This window comes from Artemia sp. Qi Xiang Cuo, chromosome 7, assembly GCF_049724085.1.
Source record: "Artemia sp. Qi Xiang Cuo chromosome 7, ASM4972408v1, whole genome shotgun sequence".
Classification (NCBI taxonomy): Eukaryota; Metazoa; Arthropoda; class Branchiopoda; order Anostraca; family Artemiidae; genus Artemia; species Artemia sp. Qi Xiang Cuo.
In genome coordinates this window covers 41,348,673-41,370,481 of record NC_142800.1, presented here as the reverse complement: position 1 = coordinate 41,370,481, position 21,809 = coordinate 41,348,673, and the positions used below count along the sequence as shown (strand labels likewise).

General features: G+C 36.8%; 1 protein-coding gene across 1 annotated transcript in view; it reads right to left on the bottom strand.

Annotated features, from left to right (window-relative positions):
- The window catches only part of LOC148950281 (glutamate receptor 1-like), a 413,540-nt gene that overhangs the window by 165,428 nt on the left and 226,303 nt on the right, over positions 1-21,809 (bottom strand). The window contains exon 7 of the mRNA XM_089091823.1: positions 19,146-19,310. Within this exon, the coding sequence (XP_088947949.1) occupies positions 19,146-19,310 (165 nt within the window). The remainder of the gene's footprint in view (positions 1-19,145; positions 19,311-21,809) is intronic.

The window sequence follows — 21,809 nt, the reverse complement described above, 5'->3', positions numbered from 1 at the left end:
ACCTCGGCGAAATTCCACGTACGAAAACAACAGGTTATGAGTTCTGTTGCTTTAGCTATTGATTGAAAATCAGCGGAAATAAAATCAAACCTATCGTTCCTCATACGATCTCCATCAGCGACATATCGCCATATGTTCAAGCCCCCACACCGACTCTTAATTTATCAATGGAAAAATACCTTCAAAACTTGCTTTGGCATTTGTTAAAAGTGCAAGGGCCGTAAGATCATGGACACGCTCTCCACACAAATTTGAAACGTTTGGGGTTTCCTATATTGTGTGCAAAGTAAATGGAATTCCACTCCACAATCTATCCATTGATGATTCCTACAGAAGTCTGTACGAGCTGACAATGCAATCCCCAGACCGAGATTCACAACTATTCGAAAACGGAATAACCGATTTAATGTTCTCAACAACTCATGGTATCATTATATTAGACTTGTTGGGCACTCAAGATATGAGTATTTTAAGAAAGAGCAGTGTACGTCTAGAATGGACCTTTGCCGAACCACTGACACAGACCATTGTAATCAATTTTAAAACTACTGGGAAATCCACCCCGACGGCAGTGTTCTACTAGCACTATTTAGCACTATGAACGCAAATTAAATAATAAGCGTGTTTAACTTGGATCCATAAATGTCCAAATACAAAACCTATTCCTCGAAAAAATTCAAAGTGTTAATAATACCAATATGATTTCTAATAGTAGTCCATCCAAAATAAAGACGGGTCATTGGTTATGCATCTTTAAAACAACAAAATGTATAGAATTTTTCAATCCTCTTGGTTCACCATATACATTATACACTCCCCAAAACCAGACCTAAATTGACAGCAAAGCAAAATCTATTATTCAAAACCGGAAGAGAGTGTAAGATTTTTCGACAAACGGCTGTGGCTTTCAGACACTATTGTATTTGGTTTTTTGATGTCGTGGCTATACTTACAATTAATTTCTCAGCATTTATGTGGACAACCCTCGTCGGGACAATTTCGTAGTAAAAAATACAATTTCATACCAGTCTAATATTGATTTCGGTGCCCTAAGAATAAAGTGTTCTAATAATGTTTGTAAACTCGTTTATTAATAAAAGTCTATGTAAAAAACAGTCTTTTTTTTGTTTTCTTGAATAGATCTTTTCTTTAGATTTCTTCTTTTACATGTAGATGCTCATCATCCTCAACAACAACTAGTGACAGCAGATTATTTGGGTTCACCTTGTATTGATCTTGTAGCAAAAAGTTACGGTCACTTCTGCTACAGTACAATGTAACTTCGCTTTTATAGTATCTCATCATAAAGTCAATAATACTTTTTTCGTTCTTATTGTAAAATTCATGTATTTCAATTTGCTTATTCAATGCAATATCACACACAAAATTCGCAAATGGAGGATCATTCTCCGTGACCGCCAAATAAAATTCGGTAGGTTTATAATCATAATACCCTTTGTCTTCACAAAGATGACGTAGAGACCATTTTTTCTTTTTATTCCGATGATTGAAGCGTAGAACAAGCTCTTCCTCTAAAGATAATTTAAAACCACGACGATAGAATAGAATAGAATTTATTTGTGCTAAAATCCCAAAGGCCATGGCAAAAAAAAACAAGCAACCATTACAAAGAAATTGCACATAACCTAACATAATCCTACAGAAATTTACTTCTATGATTCATCGCAAGACGAAGGAATCGTCCCAATCTTCTGATACCCGTAACACACTCATCCGCACACACATTCACCAACCACTCAAAATCATAATCCCCCCCTACCAAACACTTCCAGTCTCCAATCACTCAGCTCCTCACATTCACAAATCAAGTGATAAACGCTCTCATCAAAACCTCCACACATAGGACAAAAATAAGGACTAGCCTTTAACCTTTCCCTCCCGATAAACTTTCTTCTTTGGCCCAGTGGCAAACTATCAGCCTTCATTTCAATTGATAGCTTAATTTCATTTTTATTCAAACCCACCTTATAAAATAAAACTTCACCCCAAATCTCCTTCGACCGACAATAAAGACGCAGTGAATTCCAAATTGAACGCTGGGCCTGCCATGCCAGTGTTTTTTGGTCCTGTAAAATCTTTTCAACTACTCTACTTTCTTGATCCCCCATATCCTCGAGCCCTAAGCCATCCCCCCACATATGGCTTAGTCCACACTGATCTAATACACTCTTAATTTGGCACGGCCATCCACTACCTGAGCGGCCCTTCAACGTTTTTAAGTAAGCCGCCTTCATCAATCGCACACTAGGCATCACTAAAAATCTTTCCCAAAGCCTAAACATGTTAACTAGCCTACGACTTCTGAAAGAAAACAAGCCTAAATCTCCTCTAACTACTAAACTATTTGCGTGCTTACTTATCCCTAGCCACCTCTTATAATATCCTGATTGCACTGTTTCTAATCTCCCTTCACATACCCCCAAACCTCAAAACCATAGTGCATTACACCTAAAATTTTAGCCCTGAAAACCTCTTTAACCACTTGGATCTTTTTAATATCTCTCAGCTGACTTCTTAATACCATATTACAACACGCCTTACCTTTTTCGATCCTACTTTCTACATGGGTACTAAATAAATTTCCTTTCGCCTTAAACTTAACACCTAAATATGACCATTCCTCCTCTAATCTAACCCTTTTACCCTTAAAACTAAACTTAACATCCTCCTCAAGTCTACCACATTTACGGAATACTAACACTACAGTTTTATCCACATTAAGTTCTAACTTTTTCCTGTCCAAATAATCACCTAAAGTATCAAGTAATTACTGAAGGTTCCTTTCTGAATCAGCAACCAAAACAATATCATCTGCAAACAACATCATACAATAGAAACAATATCTAAACTCACAATCGGCGCCTCCATCTTTTCCAGAAACGCCACTATATAATTTATAAACAGGGCGAATAATTTAGGAGAAAATAGACAACCCTGTTTAACACCTTTATGTCCTCTGATTACCCTTGAAACTTGTCTACCGACTTTCACAATTACTCTAATAATCCTATACATTTGAACTAAACCTAACACAAATGGGGTTGGGAGACCTATTTCTAACAAACTTTCCATTAATAGAAACCTACAAACGTTATCAAAAGCTCCTTTAATATCTATAAATGCTGTGTATAACCTTCCTTTTTTAACACTAGTATATTTATTGACTATTGGAGTGTAAGTACCGCTGGCACCACTTATTGGATGTTTAACGTGCGGGGGTCACCACTTTTAAAGGCAAAAATGGCGCAAAGAGTTGCTATGCCACTTACTGGAAGGGGAGATCCCTCGTCGGCCCCAAATTAGTGGGATTTCCGCGGTTACTCAAACGATTCCTTATATACCAACGTGATCGGATGGTCTATGGCCACACTTAAAGCCAAAGTTTACCGATAAGATTTCTAACTAGCTCTTTTAGATTCGACCTAAGCTGAAAAGTTAAAAGAGTACATAGTAAAAAAAAGCTTACTGTAATCACTCCACGTTGTATAAAAGAACTGAACTAAAACTCTCTTTCTCCCAGCCCGCTAGCCGCGTGCTGCTGCAGGGGTTACGAGGGTGGTAAATGAATCTTTCCAGCCAATCCTAGGACTTACTAATTTACTGACCGACCTCCCTAACTGCGCAATTCTTTACCTCGTGGTCTATTAAGCACGTACGCAGTTAAGAGGACCCAAAATGGCGTCACAAAAATAAAAGGAAAATTAATATTTATTACTTGAAGAAGGAAAATAATTAAGGGGCCAAAAGAAATGAATCTGTGAGTGACATTTATCTGAAAAAACTGGGACCAAGGGTTACAACACCTCCCTCCTAAGATAAATGGCCCGTATCTCCGGTGGATTGGCTGGAAACTCAGACATAAAATACATAACACTACACTCAAAATCACTAAACTTGTATCTTCTTTTTTTACACCGCTTTGCACAGGATTCGTCGCCATCCCCACGACTCCATTGTAGAAACCACCATGGTCTAGATCGTCTAACATCCGCACTTGGTCTCGAAAATCGAAGTCCCCAAGATTCGTAGGAATTCATTGTGCACAGCACAAATCAAAAACAAAAATTTTCTTGCTCTCACGAATTTACATTTGAGAGGAGCAGAGAATCAGTTTCTGGCACATATGATGATGCCAGCCATCGTGAAAAATTTGGCTGCGCTAGCCTCTTAATTTCCATCTGTGGAAACAACCCCACATCTCAATCAAAAAGTAAATTGCCCCTTGGCATAATTTCAAATAATTTAAGGCCGAAAATGCAAAGGCCTGTGAAAACGATAAGGGTACTGGGAATGAAGTAAAATTTTGAGCGATCCATGAATCGCCTTTTTTCTGGGTTCCCTCCCTTGGGATAATTAACTGAGGAATATACGTTGATGATAATTGAAAATGAAACTTAGATATATCTCCCACTGAATAAAATTTGGCGGAAATACTTGTCGACTCCCATGAAGAATAACAGCTATGAATAAGGTTGCTGGACAACGGTTTGGGTAAAGTATGAAATGACTGGGAGAGAGTATCCCCCATGGACTCCAGATCAGAAAGGCAAGATCTCGGTAAAGGGATCACAACTTGTCCGCCAGTTGTGCATTTAGGAAAAAGGGCTATCTTTCGCGACTTCCCACAGGGGATCTTCCCCAAGGGATTCCTCCCCCTCATAAAGGATCGATATATCTTGTGAATTGATAATACTAATCTCAGATTCATTTCCAAATTTTTCCAATCTGACTCGACATTTAATATCTCCCAACTTTCCCCCAACCCGTTGTAGGTCATTCATCTCTATTTTGCAACCATCTTCTTTTATTCCCCATGGGTCTTTGACCTCTTTTTCCCCCTTATTGTCTATGTTTTCAAGGCAGAGCCCTATCCAACATTTTATTTTCCCCCCTATTATTTATATATCTCTTTATTCCAATCGGGACATGCCGTCAGCGTTCCCGTTATCTGTCCCCGGTCTGACTTTATTTCGAAGTCGTATTCTTGTAGGCACAGGGCCCACCCCGCTAATCGTCGGTTATCTGGCTTCATTATATTTAGCCATTTCAATGGGTTGTGATCCGTTATTATTTTAAATTTACAGCCATATAAATAATAGTCCAGTTTTTTGACTGCATAAATTATTGCAAGGCATTCTTTTTCAATTGTGCTATAATTTAATTCTGCTTTTCATAATTTTCTGGATATAAATGTGATTGGATGTTCTCCATCTTCAAAATTTTGGGATAAATTTGCCCCTAATCTGTAATTGGAACTGTCAGTTTGTAGCAAAAATGGTAAGGAAAAATCTGGATTTATCAGTATCCTCTCGCTACAAAGAGCATCTGTCATTATATCCCCATCATGTTGTTCAATTTGTGCCCATTTGATGTTGTATAACGCCCCCTGTCTTGTTAAATTTGTCAATGGCATAGCAATCATTGCAAAATTTGATCTAAATTTTTCATAGTATCATGAAAACACCAAAAATTACCAAACTATTTTCTTTGTGGTCGGACCTGCTGTGTTTCTAATTTTTTTTGTTTTTTCCCTTAATGGGGCTGTTCTACCGTTTCCTATTTTGTGTCCCAGGTATTCTGTCTGTATCTGTACTAATTTACATTTTTCTACATTCAAAGTTAGTCCTGCTCTCCTCAGCCTGGTTAATACTTGTTCCATATGGATTATATGTTCATTGAACGAGTTCGAAAATACTATAATATCATCCAAGTAGGCTCTAGTATAGGGTAAGGAATTTAAAATATAATCTACTAGCCTTTGGAATGTTGCTGGTGCCCCTTTTAGTCCGAATGGCATGTACCTAAATTGGTACAACCCAAATGGAGTAATAAAGGCAGTTTTGGCTGAATCATCTGGGTCCATTTTTTCTTGCCGATACCCCCTTCTCAAGTCTAAAATTGATATAAATTTTGAGGAGCCATCTGACTCTAGAATTTCATCCATTCTTGGTATTGGGTACGCGTCTGATTCGGAAATATTATTCAGTTTTCTGTAGTCTAAGCAAAATCTAATGGAGCCATCTTTCTTCGGGACTAATACGACTGGTGGTGCATATTCTGAATTTGATGGTTCTATCACCCCTAACTTGAGCATTCGGTCAATTTCATTTTTCATTTCTTTTCTTTTTGCTTCCGGTATTCAGTACGGGGATTGTTTTATTGGTTTCTTGTCCTTTAAGAGTATTTTATGTACTACATTTTCTGTTTTTCCGATTTGGTCTGTTAATACGTCTGCAAATTCCGTGAATAACTTGTTTAATTGGGATTTCTGAGCTTGGCTCAGATATTTTTCTGCCGAAGCCCTTTCAATGGCGTTTATATGTGTTTCTGCCGGGTCTATTGTACCTAAAGGGGCACTTTCCTCGTCACGTTCTGAGGTCGAAATCATGAGACAGCGCTTTTGCGGATCCTTGAGGTTTTCTTTTTCATTTTCTTTGTTAAATTTCCTCAGTAAATTCACATGGTAAACTTCTTCCTTTTTTCTCGCTCCATCCAATTCTATCATATAATTTATATCATTCATTTTCTTTTTTACCTTAAATGGTCCTTTCCATCTCACTTCCAGTTTATTATTTCCGTCCGGTAATAAAATAAGGACTTCCTCCCCTTCCCTGAATTCGCGCATTCGGGCGGATTTGTCGTACCAAGTTTTCGATTTGTCTGAATATTTCCCCTGTGCTTGCTTTGCCATTTCAGGGTATTTATGCAGTTTTTCTCTTAGTGATAGCAAGTTGATTATCACTGTTTCCTCATTTTTCTCCTCATTCTCCCATGATTCCTTTAAAATGTATAGCACCCCCCTTGGGTTTCTCCCATATAGTAATTCAAATGGCGAGAACCCTGTAGCTTGGTGTGGAGTTTCTCTGTATGCAAAAAGGACATAAGGAAGTATTTTGTCCCATTGGTTTACATCATCTCTTACAAAACGTCTCAACATACTAATTAGGGTTCCGTTAAATCTTTCTGTTACTCCATTTGTCTGAGAATGGAGTGGAGTAGCTAATAATTCTTTAATTCAGATAATTTCGTATAATTTTCGGATGTATGTCGATAAAAAATTGGTTCCATTATCTGTTAAAATTTCCTTCGGGATTCCGTGACGCGAGACATATTTCTCTAATTCTTCTGCGATTTTCGGTGATTTTACTGTTCGCATTGGGAGATCTTCTGGGTATCTCGTGGCCAGATCATTAATAACTAAAATGAATCTGTTTCCCACGCTAGACTTTGGAAGTGGACCTACAATGTCCATTGAAATTCTCTCAAAAGGTTTGCCGAAAATGGGCATTTTTTTTCATTGGAACTTTTTCGTTTGGTTTTTTGTATTCGAATAATTGACAATCTTTGCATCTTTTACAAAAGTTTATAATATGTTTTTTTAAATCCTGTTAACCCTAAAAAATTCTAGACCAAATATGTGTTAGTTTTTTACTATTGGGAAAAAATTGGTTCGTGCATTTTAAGAGTGTAGGAAATAGGTAAATCCGGACTTGTGTAAACCAATGGGTCGTTTTTTAGCGATGTTAAAGGTCTCACGTCGTGTGAATATTTCCATTATATTACAACTGTTTATATGTCGGAGTTATTTGATTCTTAAGTCATAGTTTTATTTTTATGTATTCTTTATCGTTTGTTTGTAGTTCTGCGAATTTTTCGGAAGTTATTCCGATTGTTTCGGTTAGTTCCTCTTTGGTCTTTTCTGGTTCTTTTTCTATGGTCAATAATTTTTCTTGTTTATGGTTATATTTCTTTTTGTCTGCCCTTTTTTGGCTTTTCGGTTTTCTTAGTTTCGCATTTTTTATAAGCATCTCGTCGTTGAATTGAAATGGGTTTTGTATATTCTGATCATCATTTTCATTAATGGGGGGCACAGCCTCCCTTATATTTTTTTCTTGACTTCGTGTCACCGCATTTACTCTTTTTATCATGGAGGTTGCTTTTAGTGCAAGAAAGTTTTCGATATTTCCGAAATCTCCCCCTAATAAAACGTCTACTGCAAGAGTAGGTACAACCCCTACTTTTAATTCTTTTTTAACCGTATTTACCTCTTTATTGGCTAATTCTATTATGACCTGAGCTGTCGGACATTTATGTTCTGCTCCATAGTAACATAGCGATGCCACTTTATTTTTGTAATTTATGTCGGTTTTCTTTATCAAGTCTTCCCGTACATAGGTTTGGTCGCTGCAGGAATCAATAGCTATTTCTACCGATTTACCCTTTAGTTCGCCACATACTTTATGTGATTCTGCAAATGCGCAAGTTTTCATATTTTCTGGGCTTCCAACACATGCGGTTCTCTTATACGTTTGAGACTTTTTCAAATTCTCTCGGGATCGATCATTTCTCGGATTGTCTTGTCTTCCGTTTGCCCCATCTTCCCTTGTTCTGCAATTATTGTCGTAATTTTTTTTCGCACTTCGGCAATATGAAGCATAATGTCCTCGTTTATTACAGTTATAACAGGTAACCTCATACTGTTCCTGTTTTTGGCCGTATTTTCTACCGTCTTTATTTGGGCAATTGGTGCTATAGTGGCCGACCAAGTTACAGTGGTAGCATGTTACTTCTCCTTGTGTTTGCCATATTTGGCTAGCATTCTTTTTATTTTCTGTGTACGGGTATTCTTTTCTACCATTTCCTCCTAACCTTGGTTTTTGTGGGATTCCTCCCTTCTAATTTCCGTGTGCCTGTCTGCTATTTCGGATATTTCTTCAATTGTTTGTGGGTTTTTCTCTTTTACGTACATTCTCATATTTGGATGGGTATTTTCTAAGAATTGTTCCATCGCTGTTTTATTCACTATTCCCTTTATCTTATCTTTTATTTCTTCCGGGTCTTCTAACATTGTATAGTTTTCTATCTCTAGCCATTTTAAACACATATCTTACAATTTGTACCCTTGTTTTTTATAAGTGTCGTTGTCTTGTTTTCTTTCGCTTCTAAACCTTGTTTGAAAGTGCTCAGGGAAGAGTTGAAATTTTTCTAAAATAGCTTTTTTTGGTCTATCAAAATGTCTTGAGTATTACATTGGTAATGCTTTCTGTGCAATTTGTGCTTTGTAGTTAAGGAGGGGCTGTATTCTCGTCACCCAATTTTCTCTCGGCAACCAGCTAAATTTCGCTGTTTTTTCAAAATTGTATATGTATAAATGTACATCTTCATTTTCTTTCATTAGTTGAAGATTTATTGCCTGCATTATCTCTATTGTAGACGATTTCTGAGGCTCTTGGTAATTTCTCCCTGCAATCATTTCCATTATGTATTTTCTTTCCTCTCTGTCTGCCTCCTCCTTTCTTTCTCTGGCTACTCTATCAGCCTCTTCCTTTTTTTCTCTGGCTATTCTATCAGCCTCTTCCTTTTTTTCTCTGGCTATTTTATCTCTTTCTCTTTGTTCTCTATCTTCCTCCTCTTTTCGTACTCTGGCTAATCTTTCATTCTCTATGAAATTTAATAGTTGTTGTGTCATATCTATTTGAGTACTTTTTCGCGAGCCCCTGCTGGAAATTGAACTTCTACTACTCCTGCTACTTGGCCTACTTTGAATATCACTGTCTTTATATTCTCTTAATTCGTTTTCTGAGTCTGCTCGTTGTATAATATTTTCTTCTCCCCGCAACTCCCCTACTTTTTGTACCTTCTCTGAAGGGTTAGTTTGGTTTGTTTTACCCGTTCTTTCATGTAATGATTTTTCCTCATGTATTATCGCCATTGTTTGTTTTTTTCGGGTTTGTCTATCTGCGAGTAATTCTTTCTGCAATTGTTTCAGACTTTTCTCTTCTTCTCTGGTTCGTACCGGGGATCGCTCTATTACTGATTTTGGTTTGAAGATATCCTCTTCGCATGTCCCAGAAATGTCTATTTCACCTGTTGAGAGATATATGGTTCTATCTGATGGTGTTTTTCTTAGGGTATTTCCAGCGGGAGTCGCATACAATTGTGTGTCTGAATCCGATTTTTGTTTTACCGCGGTAGATCTTGTCTGAATTCTTCGTTTGTCCGCCATTATTTCAAGGTTTATTTAACGTCTTTCGTTCAAATGAAAATCCTTTTATCAATGTTTCTTTTTATCCTTTTGTGAAAAATTATTTCCTTTTAATTTTTATTTTTATCCTTTCGTGAAAAATTATTTCCTTTTAATTTGTCGATTATCTGTGGGTTGCGCAGCCTCCTTTGTCTCACAAGTTAAGTATTCGCGTGATTTATTGATTCTTAAATTTTATTACCTATTATTATCCGATTAGGCACAGCTCAGATAAAAATTTTCTCTTTGCGATTTTTATATATGTACCCACCATAGGCTACTTTCTAGGCCAAATTAACCCGTCTCTTCGAAAGCGCGGAATTCTTTTATTATCAGATTTACTGATAGGACCTTAAATCGCTGCCACCTCTTATTGAAGTGTCAGTACCGCTGGCACCACTTATTGGATGTTTAACGTGCGGGGGTGACCACTTTTAAAGGCAAAAATGGCGCAAAGGGTTGCTATGCCACTTACTGGAGGAGGAGATCCCTCGTCGGCCCCAAATTAGTGGGATTTCCGCGGTTACTCCAACGGTTCCGTATATACCAACGTGATCGGATGGTCTATGGCCACATTTACAGCCAAAATTTACCGATAAGATTTCTAACTAACTCTTTTAGATTCTACCTAAGCTGAAAAGTTAAAAGAGTACATAGTAAAAAAAATCTTACTGTAATCACTCCACGTTGTATGAAATAACTGAACTAAAACTCTCTTTCTCCCAGCCCGCTAGCCTCGTGCTGCGGCAGGGGTTACGAGGGTGGTAAATGAATCTTTCCAGCCAATCCTAGGACTTACTAATTTACTGACCGACCTCCCTAACTGCGCAATTCTTTACCTCGTGGTCTATTAAGCACGTACGCAGTTAAGAGGACCCAAAATGGCGTCACAAAAATAAAAGGAAAATTAATATTTATTACTTGAAGGAAAATAATTAAGGGACCAAAAGAAATGAATCTGGGAAGGACATTTATCTGAAAAAACTGGGACCAAGGGTTCCAACATTAACTAAGGCCTGCTGAATAAATATACTATCAATCGTCCCATACTATCAAATCCTCTTGAACCTTATCCAAAACCTCCCTATCCAACTCCTTGGTCTAAGGTCTAATACCTTACAAAATAACTTCGGTAAACTATTCCCTAAATGAATTCATCGATAATTATTATGATGAGACCTATCCCCCCTTCTTAAATAATGGTATCATAACTGACAAATTCCACACTTCAGGCCACTTACACGAACTTACCAAAACCAACAATAAACTAATCAAAATTGGAGCAAAATATGTTTTTCTCCACTTCCAAATTTTGGTCGGGATCCCATCTGTTCCCGGTGCAGATCTCGCCTTCATAGACTTCAGAGATTTACCAATCTCTTCATGCGTAATTTGTGAGATAAGTTTGTAATCCCCTTCTCTGAGAGGGTATCAGGCCTGTTGGCTTAAACTCTGTGATAAGTCCTCCAGTCCGCCATCCTTTGTATTATCCAGTGACTCAAGGTAAGCGGGACAGGTATCAGCACCCAGTATTTGCTCTGTAGTAGTAGGATTAATAGATCCTCGTACTAGTTGCCAGAATTTTGTTTGTTCCTTTGTTACAAAATTTGTCTCAATTTCTAAGTTCATGACTTTATCTTGTTCCCTCGTCTTACTACGAAGTGTCAGTTTGTATTCCCTCCGCTTCTGTCGATATACCCGGAGAGCAGATTCCTCGTTATTCTTTTTCAGCTTTCTTAGAGCTTCCACCACTTCCATTTTTTGTTCTGCACAGTCATCATAAAAAAATCCCTTCTTATTATTTTTTGTTATTCCTCTGTTTGCTGCATTATAAGTCTCTAAACTCTCAAGTATCTGGCATAAATGTCCTAGGCCTTTATCCACTTGGCCATTCTCTATGATGCTTTGGGTTTCCTCCAAATTCCTCTCCACCACACTCTCTCCTAGCCATTTAACCACTTTATCCTCCCCTATTTTATCCACCTAAGTATTTTTCATAATGAAATTAGATCTAATACTAACGGAAATATTCCCGTCATTCCTATTTATAGCCCTATCAACCCATATATCTGGTGATGGTCAGACCCCACAGCTCCCAGAACACCAAAATCCCCACAGAACGACCAAAGGCTTACATCAACTAAAATATAATCAATAACACTGGGACTACCAACCCCAAAACATGTAAAATCCCCCTTTCTTTATCTTTTCCCAACCTCCCGTTTAAAATTACTAACTTCTCAATTCCACTAAAATCTAAAAGTTTAGTTCCCCAATTATTTTTCCTCCGTGACCGGTCCTTACTTGTCCTTTTTCCAGACATCTTCCAATCTCCTTGCATATTCTCATCATTCATACCATTATCATCTTTTTCAGCCTGCAGAAGATAATGAGGGAGATACTATTCTCTTAAAAATAAACTAAAAGCTTGTTTAGGGGATCGCTAGTTCGTTCTTGGATCAAACTAACTAGCTTGCTGTTGGTGTAGAAACATTTTTATTTTCAAAATGTAACAATTGATTTATTAATTAATTTATTTTATTACCCATCAAAACTACAAAGCAAGGCGATGGATTATAACAGAAAGAAAGAGAATGAAACAAAAAAAACACATACAAAAACAGGAGCAAATATGTACAAGTAAAACTCAATAAACCAAACAATTCAGAAAAGTATGCCAAAATGTCCCAGAAAGGAACCAGGTATAATACAAAAGGGAGAGAAACAGCATTATATAATTTTGCAAAATGGAGTTTACCAAGATTGGCTGTGATCCAACTACACCAGCATATACATTATGGATCTTACGTTCAGTTCCGGCAATAAGTAATTTTCGAGTTGATTTTAGGGATGCACCACCAGGTAAACAAAGGTACACAAGCTCTTGCAGCGGTACAACATTAGAATCACCCAGATTTACTCTATCGGAGGTTTCAGAACGGAAAAAAATAAAATAATATGTGCGTCTCACTTTTTTTTCACATTTTTTTTTTATTACAGGCTTCACGGCTCCATCACAAATGATTATTCGCCGCTAGTCCTGGTAGTTACCTCATTTTCTAACACTGAGGAACTTGCTATACCTTCTCTTGAACTCGTCAAGGAAAGAATTTTTCGAAATTACCTCTGGCGGCAATCTATTCCATGTGGCAACCGATTGCCGAGCGAAACTCGTTTTTAGATATTCTTGGCGAGGAGTACCCTGCTCAAGTTAGTCCTGACGAGCTGTACTTCGGCGAGTTGAACGCAAGGGCTTTGCTTTATCAGGAACGAACTTCAATAGCTCCTCTGATGGAGGGTTATACAAGTACTTATAGAAAAACGACATGGACGCCACATCGAAACGCTCCTGGATCAGCTGTGGGGTTTTAGCTTTCGTGTTGCCAGAGGTAGCTGCACGCACTGTTCTATTTTGAATATGTTTGAGTGGAGCAATGTAGCTTTTTGGTGGAATAACGAAGAGAGGAGATGCATATTCCTTGACAAGTCTGATGGACGAACTGAAAAGTGGCTGAATAGAATCATCAGGGAGAAGACTTTTGCATCTTAGGATAACTCCTAACTTCTTGTTGCAAGAGGATCTAATTTTACTGATCAGTCCATCTGAGATCCGAAGAGAAATTAACTCCAAGTAGGCGCAGTGTATCAACTCGCGTTTTTACCTCTCCTTTGAAGACGAAATCAGGATGAGCCCTCATATTACGCGCCTTAGAAATTAGGAGCTCTTTCGTTTTCGATATGTTAAAACTTACAATCCTTGCATCTGCCCACGCCTCAATTTTCTGCAGGTCAGCCTGAAGCTCCTTGTGGGGTTCACTGGGATCCTTGTCTTTTGCGATTGATGTTTTTGCTGTTGTGTCATCCGCAAAGTGGTGAGGTTTTTTCACAAGGTTGTCCCCAAGGTCGTTTTTGAACACCAAGAAAAGAGTTGGCCCAAGAATACTTCCTTGTGGTACTCCTGATAAAACTGGGTGTAATTTTGTTATGAAGCCATCGAGGACAACTTGTAACGACACCTTCAAGTCATTTTCCTCAATATACTTCATAATCGCGATTAACCCATCTTGTAGTATATGCATGCGCATTATATTTGCTTTTGCTGCAAAACGTGACCGTTCATCAAACTTAAAATTGCTACAGGATTTCACGTACATATCAATTATCTTATCCCAGCCGAGGGTTAGCCGACAACGCCTTGCAATTTCTACTGTAGCGTTGCGGACTTTTGTCTTCGTATCATTGTCAATCCTACTTTCAAATTCCAATAGTGACAGACCATTCATTTTCAATAGTAATATATGTTTTCTCAAATAATACTTGAAAAAAAAACTATATTCAAACTGTTATCACACTGAACTTAACTTCTCTACTGTTATAAAAAAAAAATTACAACTTATTCAGCCAAGATCGCGCAATGATAATCAACATATCTATTGGTAGTATAGCCATAGGCACTTGTATCCATGGAGGCAAAAGAAAAGGATTTTAAATTTCCTTAGAAAACCTGTTCTACTTCATAGGAACACTTGCCGGAAATGCTTAACTTTGAGGGGCTACTTTGACTAATTCAAGTACACAACCTATCAGGATCAATAGGCTGCTATAAAGAAACTTTAAGGAGGCTAGTAAAAACCTGACGGAAATTACTCCGCCGTTAAACTACTAAAGAAGAAACGAGAGTAGCTATGTGCGGTCTTAAAAGCATTATGGCTATACTACCCACGACGTGGGTATGTTTAATATGAGCCTTTAATATCTTATAATATCTTGCCATGACCTCTATTAGGGTCTTTGTGACACAGACACTTACTATTTGGCCATATTTCTATGTCTATCTAATTGAAATTTTCATCCTTTCTCTAGAACTTTCAAGCATTTACTTGTAATTTAATGCCAGATTTTTCCCAGGCCTTCTTTTTCTAGAATAACCGAACCCCTTTTCTTCAATTTCCGTGGTTATCTTAACATAATATAAATAAAAAACAAGTTTTTTTTAACTGAAAGTAAGGAGCGACATTAAACCTGAAAACAAACAGAAATTATTCCGTATATGAAAGGGGCTCTTTACGCTAAGGTTTGATTCTTTCTCACAACTCTGCTTTATAAAACAATAAAAGACTTAGCGTAAAGAGCGAGGCGTTGAGGAGGGGACAGCCCCTTTAATGTACGGAATAATTTCTGTCCGTTTTAAGTTTTAATGTCACTCCTTACTTTCAGTTAAAAAAAAACTTGTTTTTTTATTTAATTTCTGAGCGTTTTAAATTAATGCAGGTTTTGAATTTGGCTCACCGCACATGAATAATTAAAACAAAATTAGCATATTAATTTTACTTTTTTTTAAAACTAATAATGGCCTTATAATAACCTAAGTTTGATGTTTGTTTCACTTATTTAAGAATGACTCGTGAATCACACAGGCTGTATACTTAGATAAGATAGGATTTATTCTTCATTAGATATACATACAATATTACATGTTATTATTCCCCCAAAGGCTCATTGGCCTGTACAAAGGGAAAAGACAAATGAGTTACTTACTCAGAGATGAAAAGCAAAAGAAAATTTAAAATGATCACTTACTCAGATATGAAGGAGAAGAAAATAAAATATAGATAAAATGAAAACTATAGAAGAAATAGAATAAATAAACTAAATTAATTAATTAGATTAAATAGACTCAAAAAAATAAAAAAAATAATAAAAAAATAAAAACATAAATAAAAACTAACTTCTATAAGAATTTTTAACAATTTTTTTAAACAAACCAAATGAGTGGCACCCTCGAGCTGATTCAGGCAACTTATTCCAAACAATATGACACGCCATTAGAGAATTAAAATCTGACCTTATGTAAGGAGTAAATGGAACTCAAACATGATTTGTCATATTGCGAAGATTATAATTATTTTGATCAAAGGTAAAAGATAGCGGAACACTTAAGGGCCGGGGGAGGTCACCATGAAGCTGAGAAAAAGTAAAACATGTACATGAAAGAATGTATAGTGACTCAAGATCAAGTATTGGTATAACTAATGAACGATTAAATTCCTGAATGAGGTTTCAAACATTATTGTAAACCTTAGAATGTGGTTTTAACAGTGAAGGAAAAGTTGACATCCACACAATTGGACAGCAGGAAACGTAAGATTGGATCAAGAAGTGAAAAAGGATTTTCAAAATTGTTCCAGGAAAAGCATGTCTAAGTTTCCTTAAAAAACCGAGACTCCTGCATATCTTCATTTTAATAAAATCAATATGACGTTTGAAAGATAGGTTTTCATCATCAAGAATGCCCAAAAAACGAACATATCGGTCTTTAGATCTATGAATTGTTCCATTTGGCTGGCGAATTTCTGATAACTGGGGACAAACCTGAGAAAGACACGAAAAAATAAAAAAACTGGACTTGGAAAAATTTAGGGTAAGATAGTTAACATCAAGCCACAAAATCACCCTCTCAAACATATTTTACAAATTTAATCGAAGCTCGGATTCGCAGTTTCCAAAAGTTCCAAGTGTGCTGTCATCAGCAAAACAAACAAGGACATCAGAAGAAGGCGAACTATAGTTGCCATTATGGGCAAGGGAAGGCTTAGGATGACAAAGTCTACAGCAATTAATAAGTTTCTGCTTTTTTACAACATAATAAAGATCATTCACATAAATCAAAAATAGCACAGGCCCTAAAACTGATCCCTGGGGGACACCAAAATTCACTTGCGAGGGTGACCGGAAAAGTGGATCAACAGAAATTAACCTATCCTTCAAATAAGACTGAAACCAAAAAATACATTTCCCCTTATGCCAAAATGAGACATCTTCGATAGAAGAATTTCATGGGTTAATAAGGAATCGAAAGCCTTACGAATATCCACGAATATAGCAGCCGGAATCAATCCCGAGTCTAACGCAGAATGAATAAAATTCAAAAGGGTCATACAGGCATTTTCAGTGGAGTTCTTCATTCGGAAACCGAATTGAAAATCATGGAGAAAATTTTTGGATTTTAAGAAAGTAAGGAGACGAGAAAGCATAGTCTTTTTCAAATATTTTACTAAATACTGATAAAATTGAAATTGGTCGATAATTTGCCGGATCATTTCTTGGTCCACCTTTGTACAAAATAATAATCCGAGCACGCTTGAGAGCATCCGGAAAAACTCCACATTCAAATGAAAGATTAAAAATTTTTGTTAGAGGCAATACTATTGAAGTAAGAATAGATTTAACTACCTTAGTAGGGATATAATCTGGCCCAGATGAGGACGAGTTTTTTAAGCCTTTAACAATTTTAATGATTATTATAACTTAGAATAATAACCTCTTTTAAAAGTTAAAAAAGAAACTTTAGTGTAAAAGCGAGCTATTGAGGAGAGGCAACCCATCTGATATATGAATTATTTTCTGTTCCTGTTAAGTTTTAATGTTGCTTCTTACTTTCAGTTGAAAAAACTTGTTTTTTTGTTTAATTGCCGATCGTTTTTTAAATAATTTCGGGAAATACAGCTCCTCCTCCATAGAAAAATTCCCTTCCCCCACGAGAAATTTCTCCATGGTAAGATTCTCCCACGTAACATAAATTAGCAATATTTGCGGAACTAATTTTGTAAGGCATAGTAACAAAACAGCCAAAGAGGTGGAAACTATTTTTATGAAAATGAAAGTCATAAGTTGGGCCATTCTCAAATTACTGAAATGAATCAAAGAAAATATCTTTGAAGATATACGCAATAATTTATGTTCGTTTTAAGTTTTAATGTTATTCCTTACTTTCAGTTGGAAATTTTTTTTTTTATTTATTTAATAACAACCACAAGCCGAAGACATATAATATCTTTGTTTTATTATCAAACAGTTCGTGGTACGAACTGTAGTTAGGAGCGACCCGGCTCAAAAGTAACCGAAACTCTAAAACGGATTTTGATACCAATAAATACATTAAAATAATCAGATTTTAATACCGATTTCAAATATTTAAGTTTCATCAAGTTTAGTCCTGCCAATCAAAAGTTACGCGCCTGAGAAAGTTTGGCTGATTTCCAAAAAAAGGGTAAAGATCCCCTAAAAGCTATAAAACCTAAATGAAAATCACGCCATCAGATTCAGCGTATATGAGAACCCTACAGTAGAGGTTTCAAGACCCTATTTACAAAAATGTGAAATTTTGTATTTTTTGCCAGAAGAAAGATCACGGACGAGTGTTTATTTGTTTATTGTTTTTGTGTTTTTTTCCCCAGGGGTGATTGTATCGACCCAGTGGTCCTAGAACATCCTGGGAAGGCTCAATCGAACGTAAATTAAAAGTTCTAGTGGGCTTTTTAAGTGACAAAAAATGGAGGGCAACTAGGCCCCCTTCCACGCTAATTTTTTCCCAAAGTCACCCGATCAAAATTTTGAGATAGCCATTTTGTTCAGCCTGGTCTAAAATATAATAATTATGTCTTTTAGAATGACTTAATCCCCCAAAGTCCCTGGGGGGAGGGCTGAAAGTTATGAACTTTACCCATTGTTTACATATAGTATTGGTTATTGGAAGTATACAGACGTTTTCAAGGGTTTTTTTCTGGTAGTGGGGGAGGGGGGTTGGGGTCATGTGGCAGGATCTTTCCATGGAGGAAGTTTTTCATGGGGGAAGTGACATTGCTATGAAGGGATCACCAGATTTCCCAGCATTATTTAAAAAAAAATGATCAGAAATTAAATAGAAAAATAAACAAGTTTTTCAACTGAAAGTAAGGAGCAGCATCAAAACTTAAAACGAACAGAAATTATTAAGTATATGATTGGGTTGGCCCCTAGTCAATACCTCACTCTTTAAGTCAAAGATTTAATAGTACTTTCATAAAACTTACATAGTACTTCATGAAACTTACATATTTAAAATCAGCACAAGAATCCAATTCCTTTGATGTATCTATTGGTATCAAAATTCCGTGTTTTAAAGTTTCGGTTACTATTGAGCCGGGTTGCTCCTTACTTACAGTTCGTTACCACGAACTGTTTGATAATAATATCCAAGTATCCCATTAAAAAATATTCATGGCCCAGGAAAGAAAATTATTCCAACGTTTAAATGTAAAGAATTAGTTCAGTTACTAACCGATATTGATGATTTCCCAGCACCTGGCCATGACATGTTGCTTAGCCTTTCCCAATTTTGTAGAAAATATTGAACATTTGGCTTTGTATTGTCCACAAGTCTGAAACCTGTTATATTAATTGCTCCGTATTCTTTGACATTGTGGTCCCACCTTTCATCCATTACCTGTAATTGAAAAAATTATCTACAAATCTGGCAAAAACAGAAATTGAGCGGAAGATACAAAAAAAATAACTTTACTTTCAACAACCACAAGATGCCTTATTTCAATTTGTTTCGGCAATAAAAAAAAGATATGACACCATTGTCTTAACAAATGAGTCCTTTATACTAAATGTCCTTTGAATTTGGAAAATATAATGCTATTTTGTGAAGCTCTAATCTATCTAGAAATAGTTCATATAACCAGCAGCAAAATTAGGCTCAAAATACAAATAACAAGCACAAAAATCACAGGCACATTATTCTTCAAAAAAAGAGACTGATAGTTCATCTTTCTAGCTGAAAAAGTCACACTCCAGCCATTTAGCGGGGTTTTGGAGTGGAATTATGGCAATTATTTTAAGACATAAACCATTTACAACTTATATTTTACTTTTCACGGAAATAATTGTAGAGATGATCAGAAAAAAAGTATTTAATTCCTTTTTGGACCCCTTTTATTCGGGGCTAGCGCCCCCACATAAATTTGTCTGTATATTAGATTCCTCTCTGCCCAATGACCTCTGACTTTAAGTTCCAAACTGATTAGGTCAACAAAGTTTTTGGACCTTTTATCACTTCCAACATCCTTCACCTCCCAATAAAACCTGTGTATTTCTTGGCTTAGGAAACGATCCCTGAAAGTTGCGAGCCAATCAGAGATCCAACACCAAGCAAGCCCAAATTTTGCAATCGGACAGAAAATGCTCCCATTTTTTCCACTATAAAACTATTGGTAATCAATAAAAAAATTTCTATAATTTATGACCCTTGCCCCAGGAGGTTTGAAGGCTATATCATCCCCAGAGGTATATTGTTTTGACCCGTCGACTAATCTAAAAAATGACTATCAGTAACTCATGGTCAGGTGTCTTGGGGAGTTACGAGGATCCCAGGTAGTAAAAAAGAGCTGTGGAGGGAGTCGGTTACGCTCCAACCATTTTTACCGTAGAAAAGACGTTAGAACTTTCAGTTTTGAATCAAATGAGTTGTCTCCCAAGCTTATGTGACCCCCACTTTCGAAGACTGGGACAAAGTAAAATAGTAATAATAAAAAAGGCAGGCGGCTCTGTACAAATGCAACGCTGGTGCCTTAATGTTGCAAGCTGATTAAGTACAAAAAGTTTTTTGGACCTTTATTGCCCCCGTCAACCTCCCCTCCCAACAAAACTTGTGTTTTTCATTGCACATTAAACTGTCCCTGAAAGCTATGAGCTAATCAGAGGCACAACATCAAACGGTGCTAGGCGTGTCCCCCCCCCGGAAAATTCCACTGCAAAATCCCCGCTCCCTTCCGTGGAAAATTTCCCCACTTGCAAAAATGATCAGCCACAGAGAAAGTAAAAAATAGTTTCTAAAAGACAATTTCTACGACCACGGGGAGAGGGAGTGAGAAGGGGGCAGTCACCCTCCTATATGGAAAAACTTTGGCTTGTTTTGATGTTTAATGTTTCTCTCTACTTTTATATTAAAGGCGTAGACCAGAAACATTCCCTGGAACCAGTTTCTACCTGCCCTCTTCCTTAGAACTAATTATTTATTTATCTTAAGGTTCATGAGAGTTAGGATATTTTGACATTAAAATGCCTCGTTTGATGCGTGTGCCCCCCTCCCCGCCTTCAAAACCGCCAGAACACCCCGCTGTAGAGGTTTCAAGCCCAGATCCACAAAGAGTGGAATTTTTTTGCCCAAGAAAGAACACGAATTCTTGTTATTTTTTTCGTTTCCCCCAGGGATGATAGTATACAACCTTGAGTCCTAGAAGATTGGAGAGGGCTGACTCGAGCGAAAATTAAAAGTTTTTAGTTCCCTTTTTGAGTGACCAAACAGATTGAAGGGCTACTAGCCTCTTTCCCAGACCTCTTGTCCCGAAAGACATCCGATCAAAATTTGGAAATACCCATTTGGTTCAGCCTAATTGATACGTCAAACAAATATGCCTCTGGACATGTTTTTGAATTAAATTCATATTTTTGAAATAAATTTTAATTTTTGAATTAAAATCAAGTTGCTGAACTATGATAAAGAAGTTAAGAGCCATGGCTAATAGGAGAAAAAGCCAAGACAGATAGTTTGAATGAGGAGCAAAGCTGGCATAAGCTTTTTTCAGAATCGTATAAAAATGATGTAATTTCACTTGTTTATAGATAGTTGTGACATGAGCCCCCACAGCTCCTATAGTAGGGCAATGGCTGTAAACAATGTATTTTGTGTATTGTTTACAAATAGTGTTTGTTACAGGGAAAAATACGGTCCTTTTTGGGGGAGGGGTTTTCTGATGAGGGGGTAATTTACGGGAGAATTTTTCATAGGGAGGAAATTTTAGAGGGGGGACTCACCTGAATTCATATACAAAATTCATTTTAATTGTCTTATTTTCTGTTTGGATACAAAATTCCACTTTTTTATATATATTTAATTAAAATCCCACCTCCTCTCCTCTCAGTGACGACAAATTTTAAA